A 12455-nucleotide genomic window follows, 5' to 3' on the forward strand; every position below is an offset into this window, starting at 1 on the left:
TAGGTTGGTTTGCAAACGAGGTTTGCTCGTCGGTGTCTTTTTCAATCTGTCGACAGTCTCTAAATCACGAGAAACACAAATCCGGGTCTTGAATTATGCCTCGTGAGTGGGCAATCCGATTTGAAGATTTGCAAGAAGAAAGCCATTAGTACTGTGAGAACCTAACCAGATACTCAGCTACGCTATAACTTCATGTACATTGTTAAAAAAAAATGAGGTGCTGTTTTTAATCCTGAGACTGAAAAGTAAAAGATAAGAAGGTTAAACATTACCTGAATCCACCAAGGAAAAGGGGAAGCTCGAGATTTAGCTCGGTGAGTGGGGCAAACGAGGCTCCGCTCACGAGTGAGCCTTGATCCAACTGGATTGTTCCATGCGGTCCGTTCCGAGTGATCTTCACTGCGTGCCATTCCCCCAAGGTGATTTGTTCCAAAGTGGTAAGGTTGGCTAGACCACTGCCGAGATCATATCGCATCTGGACGTGACTATCCACTAGATTCAAACTCAGAAAATCCCCATGGCCATTAGAGTTTTGGCCATTGTAAAGGAGCATGCCTTCAGGCTTGAGGGATAGAAACCAAACCTCGATTTGGAAACTTTTGCCGACATGGCGCAAGGTAGGCAGTTCGAGGAACGAGTTCCCCGAAAAACGAGGCACAAAGAACGAGGCCGAAGCTGTCGTGCTGTACACTTCATTGTGGACCACAACCGGTCCCTGGCCATGAATAGGGTTCATTGAGGGTGGTTGCGAAACCAATGAGGGGCTCGTTGTTGTGGTCGAGGTGGCTGTTGTTGAAGGAAGAACAGGAGGCTGGTAGGCTGTTGAGAAAGATGGACATTGTTCTCAGACGGGTTCGGTCTTCACTCGCACTCATAACGCAGTAAAACTGTACAGAGGGTTAGTTAGCTGCGAGTTCGGCCTTAGATTTGACCTTGGTGTTACTCCACTGCAGACCGCATTCATGTGAGTTGGGTGTTAATGAGATGTGCTGGGTGGTTGGATGGGCTTGAGGGGGCTTGGGTGAGCAGAGAGGGAAGGCTTTAGCAGGGTTTGGAAGGAGGAAGTACGCAGGAGACGGGTGAGCATGTAGTAGTGTACAAGTATTAACAAGAAAGGCTTTTTGTCGAAATTCCCCAACCGCTTCATTCGAACCACTGAGGGAAATTAAGCCTAAATTGCTATTGTGGGTGCAAAAGGAACAAATAGGAAATAATGTGGCGTAGCATTGGCGAAGAATTACCGATGAGGTGAAGGAGCGCGATAGAGAGAGAGATGGAGAGAGGGAAAGAGAGAGATACAGAGAGATCGTAAGAGAAAGAGAACAAGAGATGTGTGCAAGGTTAGTAGGGCAAAAACGGGATTGTCAGGAATAGCAATGCCAGTTCGATACCAAGGTTAATTAGGGATAGCGAAAGGATTCCTTACTTTTCAATTCACAGAATCGTCCGGTCGCGTCCAAAGGACACATACAATAAAAGTCATGTCGGCTAGGAGACTCGCTGCAAGTGCCTCCATTGAGACACGGCGATGAAGCACAGAGCTGGTCTTCAATGACGTCTCGACAGTGTTCCCCATAATAGTTGGGCGGACAAAGACATTGAACCTGGCCATCCATTGGGACACAAGTGCCTCCATTATCACATTGATGCGCAGAGCAGGCCGCCCGCATAGGGTCGGTGCCTCCTTGGAGACCCTCACTGCACTCCCTTAAGCCCACCCGGCGAACACTGGAGGGCTCGGAAGCGGATTGCACTTTGACTTCCCTGTAGCCCAATTTAAATTTACGGATGCACCCTTCGAAGGCGTAATTGGATGCACTCAGGTCAACATTGAGGAGCACTTGCGAGGATGGTAGAGATGGCATGCCACCCACAAAAGAGGCCCCTGCAATATCCAGAGATCGCTGAGTCCCCTGTGAAGAGCCATCCACATTTTCATGATGATCGAGCTTGAGCATTCCATCTTTGTGCCATCGTTTGGCTTGAACACGATGCCAGTGATTCAGAGAGATCTTTTTCATCGTTCGCATTACTGCCACGCCACTGCCCAAATTGTACCGAAACTCCACGTGACTGGAAAATTGACAAGATAAGAAAGTGGGATCAGACGAGAATAACATCGGATGCACAAGGATATCGTGAACTCGTGCCTTTCCAGACCTTGTTTTTGTAGTGCTCCAAAGCCCATCCCCACATTTATCATCTCTTTAGCCTTATATCTTCTTTCCAAATATTTCAAGTTCAGAATGTTGCCAATTTATGCTTACAAGGTCGATAACGAAAATCGTTTGAAGAGTTCGGTTGCACGCATGTAGACAATCAAGTAGTACTTCACGTACTGTGCATGCGTAGAATTCTTCATCTCTAGCTACAGACATCCTGAAGCCATCCATATACAGAGGGAAGAAAAGGTGTGTTCCACGCATGTTCCTACCCGTCAATCAGAGCAACGGAGATGAAATCGCCTAATCCGTTCGGCTTTTCTTGAGCGTAGATCAGAATCCCGTTGATGGCTCGAGCTTTGAATTCAATCTCCAAACTAAATTTGTGCTCAACATTTTCAAGCGGTTCCAGCTCCACATATGAGAGCCTCCCATCAAAGGACGGTACTTGAACATCGCTCTCCGACAGCTCTCGCTCGCAGCGATCTCCAATGCGGTTTGAAGGGCAAAAACAAGTGAAAGTCCCATCATGTTCCTCGCATGTTCCACCACCAAAACAGGGATTGTGTGCACAAGGGCTCTCTTCGAACATGACTGGGTGATTGTTTTGAAGGTCATCCACATTGTTTGGAGCTGAAATGAATGCCAATGTGTCTTAAGGCTGCAACATGTATCCTTCTATCTATCTAGGTATCTATCTAACGGGAAAGGCCAAGTTTCACGCAAGAAAAAGAGAAGAAACAGTTAAAAGTGTGCACAATTTCACGCTGGCTTTCATGTCAGAGTTTTGTTTTCATGTCTGTTTGAAAACTCACTGAAAACTTGCTGCTAATCTTGTATAATGTAGTACTTGTTGGTGGTTTAATAGCGTTCTCGATTTTCCGTTTTATGTGGATTAAAGCAACTAGATTGTACCTAGATCACCATTGATTGCTATAACCAAGCTCAAAAACGTTCCTATTGAAATTCTATAGGAATTGTGGCATTTCTGAAATACTCACACTCATCTTTGAATGCAACGTTTCAGAATTAACAGCACAAAAAAGCGTCTCTTCGACATGTTGAGGAAATCAACAAATCATCTACATAGTAATCCTTCTCCGTGGTTGCTATCTTAATGAGGACATCTCTGCTTTCCAACTTCCTGCCAGACGCTTTTGCATAAGTCGAGATTTCCAATGTTTTTCAATGAGCGACTGTCTCATAAAAAGACCTGCGGATAAATGAGGCCTGACACTAAGGTGCCTACTTGCACCATGAATTTTCGCAGAGAGATAGATAGATAGACCGGCAAACAGACATCTACCATTTCCTACGTGGATACTTCTGGCCACGTCAAAGACATATGAAGTAGTGCAAATACCGAATGTGCAGACCCGACCATCCGGGCTAGGAACAAACTTTCGGGGCGGGCAAGTGCATCGTCGGTTCCAGCATATCGAATAAGACACCGTGCAATCACTCCTGTGAAGACAGACGTCTCCCAAGAGACCATACACGTGGATGGACGTGGGTGTAGGAGCAAACGCCTGGAGTTCATAGGCCGTACCGTCGAGGTCGAGACTGCGGGTCGCGAAAGACGATATCGAGGACGAAATGTGCCGAGTGGATTTATACAAGGAATACGGTGCATCTAGAACAAAGGAACGGTGCGTGTGTGTGTGTGTGGCTAAGTGAGTGCAACGACGGATAGATGGCTAGATCCACATAGAGGAACGGTGGACGGGTTGGTGGGTGTGGGTGGTGCAAAGGCCATTTTCAATATGAGCCAAGTGCTTCATTTTGAAGCCGGAACCCGAGTGCAAATAAGTTAATAGGGAGCAAGCATACTTGGTCGTCGGAATGAATGGAAGACCTTCAAACTCTCATGATGCATGCTCGGTTACCTGGATATCTGTCAGAAGTTGGTTTGGGTGACAGATCCGTGGAGAATTGATCAAAGGGAACGTAGTTAGCATGAGAGGGGCTCATCGTGCTAAAGGCTTGCGAAAAGGTGTATGGAGGTCGCCCTTCTTCAATGAGGCCAAAGATTAACAGAAAACAAAGAAACGTTAGTAATGATCAGGAATGAGAAGGATTAGGAATCAAGTGGTTACGAGGACAGCAACGTGACTTTGAAGCATTGAAAATAACCAATTCAATGTATGTGTTTGTGTGTTTTCACTTCAATTATATTGGAAAAGTACAACAAAAGTTGATTGGGAAATAGTTATTGGTTCGTTTCGTGACCGTACGTTGAGGACTCACTTTCTACTAGCCGTACTATCCTCTATGGCTGTTCAGCATGCATGGCACTATTAGATTGAAATCATCACGATGGAAGTTCAGGGAACTGAATTGAGCCCCATGCAGCAGAGTCTTTCTTACCTCGACAAGGCGTGTAGGAGGTAATGAGAACGTGTTTCTTGTAACGACACGAATATTGGAGCAACTGGCACTCGGATCGGTAGGTGTTGCCGTCGTTGCCACAAACAGGAGTCAATTGAGTGTCAGGAGGGCATTCGATATCACACGTGCAAGTCAATTCATCCGAGCATTGAGCACCATAATTGCACGTCTCGTTTCCGCACTTTTTTGTCTCAACTCCAAAGGGGAAGTACACTGGAAGAACACAAGCGTAACCATGATGAAAGACTGGACCAACGCATCTACCCCAATCATAAGTAGAAGAAAAAAAGTTCTGAGCATGATGCCAACTTACATCCATCACAGCCGATTGGAGAGACTTTCATTCCATCTGGGCAAGTATCACATTTAGGTCCAAGAATGCCTGGCTTGCACACACATCGCCCCGAGGTTTGTTCACAATCGCTCCGAACCGAACCGAATGGGGAGCAGCTACAAGCTGAAAAGGAGAGGCAGATCCTCCATCAGATTCAAGAAGGAACTTGGAACATACATACAACCAATTATGGGCAAGCCTGATACAGAAACGGGCCTAGCTTGTTCATAAGATGGTATGAAGGGCGTGTTTTTTTGTTTTGTTTGTAGGTATGTGCAAGTGTTATCGTAATGAAGTATAATCGTGTTAGTGCTTGTGCTGTGTCTTACGTGTACATCCATTGGAACCGCCCAAAATGAGCTTTATGCCCCAGAATCCAGGGAGACAACGATCGCATTTCCTTCCTCCTACTCCCGGTCTACAGTCACAATGACCAGAGAGGTCATTACATTGGTGCGTGCCTAAAAAACAACCCGGAAATGGGTAAAACCAATGCATTAAAGTGGAAAATGGACCAATATCTACCGATTACTTGTTATTTACTATTTCTACTTCGGTTAAAAATGATGATTAGAGGAGAATGAAGAAGACCCGTAGGAAGACATAGATATAAAATAGGTGTGAGGCTATACAATCCAATAAGCGACTTGGGCAATAACGGTGGTCAACCACGCAAATCGACCAAACGAATAAATTAACCGGATTTTGAATTATCTAATAAGTAGATTAGCAGCACTAAACAACCAATTTTGGCGCATGAGGCAGAAGCTGTGAAAACTTTTCAACCCCTTGAGAATGGCGTAAAGTTAGTCAAACTAACGATTAGGCTGCACAAATGGTCGGGCAAGTAAGTAAGCAAATACCTAACACATTACAATCGCAAGGAGCGCCTGGGGTTCGTGGAAGGCACCCTTGGTTGTCTGAGCCCAGAGCTGTGGTCAACCCATCCTCACAACAACCAAAAGTCTCAAACAGGCAATCCGGGGTGGTGGGGGCTCTGTGCGTGGTGTCCTTATTTCGCCCTAGAGTGGCTTGCCACAGACGAATCCGACGAGCTATGACATAAATAAGGGAAGAAATATGTGCAAACAAGGATGTACGTATTCAAGATGGCGTTCCAAATGACTTGTCCCTGGGTTTGGACCCCACATATTTGAAGTACGTTGTTTCTTTTTAATTTACATGCGTAGAATATGGTGAAGTTAAATCGTAGTCTTAAGATTTCATCCCTAGATGGCGGCCGAAGAAGGAAATAGAGCATAAGTAAAAATGATAGGATCAAATAAAAATCACGATAGCTTGCGCTTTTTGGCTTACCAATTTCCATTTTCAATTGTATTTGACATTTCTAGCGGCATGTCGGAAACCCATTAGAAAGCCCCAATAAATAACCCTGGTTTTTTCTTAGGTCAAACCAGGGTTGGTTCTTTACTCATCAATGACTTTTTCAAGTTCCTTTGGGATCTATTGGAATTTTTACTTCAAACATTTTCTGGGAACGTCACTTTTGAAAATTCGTTTGATCCTATCAAGAATAAACAGTTTAGAATTTTGCGCTGAACAGTTTTTTTACAATCTGATTTCAAGTCGATCAAAGCCTGGTAATGATGTAATAAAGGTTTGGAGTCGCATAAGTAGTCACCCTGGTTAGTGACAAAATAAGGTCAGAAAGTGGGTCAAAACGTTAGAAAACTTCATCGTTCTTTTCGCATGTTGCAGCCATGCAACTTCACTTGAATTATCCTGACATGCCCTCAACTTCAAGTGACTAACATATCATGCCTCTAATTCGATAAGGGATACGCCCACTGATGAGATCATATTTACAGCGGAGCATGCTTTTTAGTAATACCGACGAACGTGGACGTACTCCGACTCCATACATAGACTGTATGTATGCTGTATATGAAGAGAACACAAAGTAACACCTTTGGGGACGCCCGTGCTGAATAGATCTCCCTTCAACACCTGAGGCTCCCACAAATACTAGTGTGCAACAATACAAGCATCCTCGGAACACATCTTTGACTGTGTTAGAGTTCGATACAAGGACGCCTCTTGGTCGCTCAAAGTCCTCTGGAGGTTTGGACCCAACCTACATAATCTTTGGTACTTGGAATTTTGCAACAATGGACAGACACGAACGCAGACGAGCAAAACAAATATGGATGAACCCCAAATACCCACAACGTACTTTTAGGGCAACATTTGGCAAATTTCGAGGTCAGATGGCAGTAACTGTTTGATGGACAGTCCACACGATAAGGCACATTCCCACAATCGAGATCAAAGCCAGTGGTAGCGTCTTTTAATGGATGCAATCCGTAGCAAGGCACTGGAGGGATGGGTTCTAAAAGCACCGAAATGGATGTTACTCCCAACCCTCAGCTTTTTAGACTCAAGTTCCGCGTTGTTGACTTAGTACCAAAGTATATTTGCTACTTGGTACGCACGTATGTGGAAGTGATCTTTAGGACGAACAGGATTAATTTCGATGGATGTGCACATCCTCTCCCATTTTTTATCTACAACCGTGGGCTTTGGGTAATGGATTTCTACTCTGCTCTTCGGTGCGAGTATGAGAATGGCAAAAAAATTAAGCTGTGCTATTAAATGGACTTTGTGGCAAGTAAGTGATGCGGTAGAAATACTTTGGGCAAAAATGGTGCAGTTGTCTTTTTTCTATTCGAATCTCCCTCTTTCTCTCAATGGATGGGTGGGTTGGGCCATTGTTCCATTGGCGGACGACAACATTGAGAGGGAAAAAGAAGAGAAGGAAAAACTTTCCCGTCCGCACTCAATGATTTTCAATCTCATTCGAAAGAGGCTTTGACTGCCTGTCTGCATACGGTAGAAGCTAGCGTGTCGACATAAAGTTCAAATCGCCCTTGCGGTGGAGTTTTTGGTGGAGAATTATTGTGCAAACCTTGGCAAAGTTGTTTGGGTCTGGGAACGATTTCCTGTCTCGAATCGCAGGCTCGCTTCAACATGTGGCAAGTTGTGGGATACATGACGAGATCAGAGCCGCATACCTCGTCCCTCTCAATATGCTCCACCACGTGGTTACTGATGGCGTCGGAGCAATTGAATGGACAAATGCAGTGAGCGCCAAATTGGTCATCCTCGCGACAAATGGCCCCAAAGCGACAAGTCAAGTCTGAGCAATCAAATAAGATTTGCTCCTGAGGTAGAAAGGGCAACGAAGAGGCCGAAACTGACAAATTTCGGCTCGGCCTGTGCACGATGGTGAGCTTATCTAGTGCGATATGAAAAAAATGGTGCTCAAATACAGACACATTAGCAGTTTGGATAGGTCGGTGAATGGTGAATGGCATTCAACAAAGGGAACATGTGCATGAGGGTGAACTATAAGGGCAAGTGTGCCGTCACGACGTTACTGGTTAAAAATCAAAGCTACAATAGTTGATGTGCTGGATGTTACAACTCAAAATTGATTGTTTGCATGGTTTGGTTGAAGAACAAAGATCATGGCTTACCAGAGAGTTCATTATTTTGCGTGCAGGTTCCATGGTGTAATAGTGTCACTTGAGAATCCTTTTGACAGGTCCTTTTAAGCATTTCGCATTCATTGGCATACTAGTCAAGTGAACCAAAGAGAAATTATCGTAGAGAAAGAGAAAGAGAGGTTCATTAATGTTTGAAAGATCACGATTGCTAACCTGACTTGAGATTTTCTGATTTATAGGATTACGAAGATGGGAAGAAATCTTACCGTCACGAGGTCAGATCCACAGAGTGGCTCAAAGACGTCGTTGGGACAATGGGTTGGGCACACACAAACCCCACTTTCGCAATGGGCACCGTGTTTGCATTGGACATCGCGACAAAGATCTGGAGGAAACGAAGAGTAGATAACTACGGTATGTAGATACCATGTAGTATAAGTGACAATGTCTTCTTCTGCCTTTGATGGTCAGTTCATAGTTCCAACTCAATGGGATCGCCATGCACTTTCGTTTGCTCTTTGACTTCTGCTCTATACGAGTGTCAAGAACTGCCACCGAAACACGCTAACGCTAAAACTAAAGTTTGACAGAGACCAAATACCAGATCAATAAGTCAGAACCATTGGTTGGGGTTGAGAAAGCTTTATGTTGAGAAGAGTCATATTTATCAACACAACTAAAATGAACAACTTAACAAGAATCAAACGCCAACCAAGGATAAGACTCCAGGGCCAAAAAGCCCAAACTAGGAATGATGCCAAAACTATTCTGACTGAAGGGCAAATAAAATGTTCAGACAAAAACACACATATAAAAACTGGGAGAAACGCTCCCAACGACTCACCGCAGCTCCCATAATTGGCCACCACAATGAATTGTTGCTTCTGACAAGCTTCCATTTTAAGATGGCATTCAGAAGGGTAGGTCTGGCCATCAGTCCCACAAACCTGTTCTGTGTCATCTGCATTGGGGATCTGCTCACAGGAAGTTGGACACTGGCACAGACCATTTCCAAAACCATCGCCGTGGCAAACAGCATAGAGATCGCAGGTTTTATTGGCACAACCAGCTGCAACGAATAGCAAGACGGAGAAAAGAATGAATAGATCTCTGGAACTTGTGTCTGTCCAGGAGGAAAAAATGAGAAAAAAATGAAGGTCTAGTCAAGCTTGCGTTGCTATTTCTGATCTCCAGTTCAGTAGTAGTACTATGATTGGTCACGAAACTCGCCCCAAAACGGTGCCATATTTCAGTCCAAGGGTCCAACTTTGCCAGGTTGTAAAAAGCAGGTATCGTAAAATAATCAACCATCCAGGCAATCAATCAACCAATCAGTGAGACTAGACTTGAATGAATCAGCTTTTCCAGGTCTTCTCTCTATCCCCTTTGAGAATGAAAAACAAACAAATAAACGACCAAAGGGACAGATGTCAGTGCCAAGAAGTGTTTAAGAAAAAACAATTATCTTTGCCAACTCATGGTAGGTGGTAATCCTGTTTCGATTAGTTGGTCATGAATTCGCCCTTACTGCACGGTCCTTGTTCCACGACGACAATGGAAGTTTCTTGTTGACAAGCAGCTCTTTGGAGCTTACAGACGTTGTGATAAGTGGAACCGTCGGATCCGCAGACAGGAGCGTATTCTTCCGCACACTTGGGACATTCACAAAAAGCCAGATCCTCACTCTCCACACAGATGGAATGATGATTGCAGGTTCGTTTGGAACACGGGCCATTGGAGTCTGAATGACACAACCACCAGGAACGCGGAGAAAGGGAGAGAGAAAGAGAGAAAGTAAGCAAAAATGTTGCCACGACGAGTAGCATCAGTCGTCGTTCATTCTGTACGACGACGAAGATGGTGGTGCAGTAGCACTCACCGCAGATGCCTATGTATTGTATGGTTAAGGCCATCTTTTTCCTGCAGCCATATTTCTTCATCTCGCACTCATTGTCATAAGTCTGCCCGTTGGAGGCGCAAACCGGTCGCACAACCTTTTCGCAACTCTGCGGGCAAATGCAATTGGTTATCCCCTGCTTGTTGATCTCGCATTCCTGACCAAACTCGCAATTGAGCAATTTGCACTGATTCAAGCCTGAAAAATAGGAACAGGGAAGGCATTATTGAGAATGTTCGTATGTATTAGTCCAGCTTGGGTTATTCAATCACGGTATAAGTCAACATTAAACCTGGACGATTAATGGCCTCGAGGCTCTGGCTCGCAGCGATCTTTTACCCGAGACTGTCCGTTCCATTCAAGGACGCAGCTACTCTAGTTCGAGCCGTCGGAATAAATCATACGGAAATGCCAGTTCCATTTCTCGTGCAGGTGTTTCATCGCGATTATCGTGTAGAAATAGCTATGTTAGCTGGCTGGCCAGTTAGTCAGGCAGCGATGGGCGGTTCTTTCTTGATAATAAAACGTGGGTCTATTAATTGAAAGACCACCGGGTTCGCTCTACTCACTCGATTGGTGGCTTCGTTGCTGGGCTTCGTCGTGTCGTGTGAGTTGAGCCAAATCATGGCCAATCTCCTTACCGTTCTAGGCCTGTGTATGATACGATCGGTCCAAGTAATTTCAATCCATTTGAGATCGCGAAGCGTCCACATTCCGCGTTTTCATTTGGAAAGAACATACGTAAGGCCAAATTGAAATGCATTCATAATTTCAGATTACTTAGAACTCTTTGATATACGCATTCATGGAAGCCTTGGCACAAATGCACACACCATGAAGCAAATTTGGCAATGGCATTGAGGCGAAAGTGACGATTCCAAAACTAGAATATGGTTTCCTCTTTGGGCTTTAAAAATCACAAAGCTACTTTGAACATTAATTGCAATTTCAAACTACTTGAGACTCACTCTAGGCATCTCGCTGAGAGTACATAATTCAAACCTCGTCTACAAGTCTCAAGTGCGATCGTCTAAGATAGAGTGAAAGCCAAACTCTGTGGGTTTATCATGAAGAAACGACAAACCTAATGGATGTTTGTCATGCAACAACCCAAGGGCCAACTTCATGTCACCCTTTAGCGAGACGCAAGGAAAACGAACTGAATGTTTGTAGTGATGGTTCTACGTACGTACGTACGTAGGCAGATAGATGTATACACATCGAACCTTGACTCGGGGCCCAACAATAGGTACAAAGAAAGAGGATCAGAACCATACCGTACGTGTACATACGTAGTTGCATTCCCCATTTAGGCATCCAGGGCGTAGTCAGGCAAGAATACGTTCTCACTGGGGTGTTGGTCATAAAGACTGGCCCAGAAGCTAATCGACATTTTAGATTTAGTGAAGTTTTTGATTCACTCTATTTTAACAAGAGAACGCCATACAAGGAGCTGGTGAAGCCGAGCGGTCTAAGAGGCAGCAATAACAAGGAAAGCACATAACTCCCCATGTGTCATGAGTTTAAACCCCGGTGCCGGAAACAACCCCTTTTCACTACCAGATAATTGTAAATGCAATGAGAAAGATATGTATTTCCACCCAACTGATAATATTTTGCCTACCATTTGAATTGGCGTCTTCCAACGAAGATTGAGAGAACGCGTGAGTAACCCATCGCCATTGGTTTCCACTTCTCTAGTTTAAGGCCTCTTCGAGCCAGTTAAGGCCTCATCAACCAGACGTTGGTTGTATTCCCTACTCATCATCTCACCTCAAAATTTAAAGGTCAAAGGTCTAGGTGATTTGATTTCCAACCTCAGACCAGCTTCATTCACCTTTAGAGAAAGATCACCTCTTTAACCTTTGATTTCGGAGCTAAAGCATCAGTTATTTGACATCATTTTAAACCCAAGGAATGAAGAGGGTTGTTAATGACAAATTCGCCGATATCATTATTGATTGACGAAAACAGGCCAATCACTTGAAATACTACAACCACGTTAGGAACAGAATGGCTATTACCAACTAAGATATTTCATTATCAATTGATCCAAGTCGATCTCACGTGAGCTCCGCTGGGACGAATAATTGGAAATAATTTTTGGATTTGTGCAATTAATGTTTCATTACTAAGAAGAACATCGTAATATTCACACAAGAGAAATAAGGATCCGAGCAAGCAGAGCTGTTCATGGTAAAGGTCAG

The 12455-nt window shown here is 44.3% G+C and overlaps 1 protein-coding gene across 1 annotated transcript in view; it reads right to left on the reverse strand.

The window, feature by feature from the left end:
* The window catches only part of LOC131883705 (agrin-like), a 48185-nt gene that overhangs the window by 4139 nt on the left and 31591 nt on the right, over positions 1–12455 (reverse strand). The window contains exons 8-21 of the mRNA XM_059231226.1: positions 10231–10446; positions 9880–10092; positions 9196–9420; positions 8618–8736; positions 8382–8481; positions 7079–7234; positions 5214–5345; positions 4864–5007; positions 4530–4763; positions 4049–4174; positions 3526–3795; positions 2435–2795; positions 1427–2073; positions 273–819 (exon numbers count right to left, since the gene is read on the reverse strand). Of these exons, the coding sequence (XP_059087209.1) occupies positions 273–819; positions 1427–2073; positions 2435–2795; positions 3526–3795; positions 4049–4174; positions 4530–4763; positions 4864–5007; positions 5214–5345; positions 7079–7234; positions 8382–8481; positions 8618–8736; positions 9196–9420; positions 9880–10092; positions 10231–10446 (3490 nt within the window). The remainder of the gene's footprint in view (positions 1–272; positions 820–1426; positions 2074–2434; positions 2796–3525; positions 3796–4048; positions 4175–4529; positions 4764–4863; positions 5008–5213; positions 5346–7078; positions 7235–8381; positions 8482–8617; positions 8737–9195; positions 9421–9879; positions 10093–10230; positions 10447–12455) is intronic.

This window comes from Tigriopus californicus, chromosome 7 (assembly GCF_007210705.1).
Source record: "Tigriopus californicus strain San Diego chromosome 7, Tcal_SD_v2.1, whole genome shotgun sequence".
Taxonomy (NCBI): Eukaryota; Metazoa; Arthropoda; class Copepoda; order Harpacticoida; family Harpacticidae; genus Tigriopus; species Tigriopus californicus.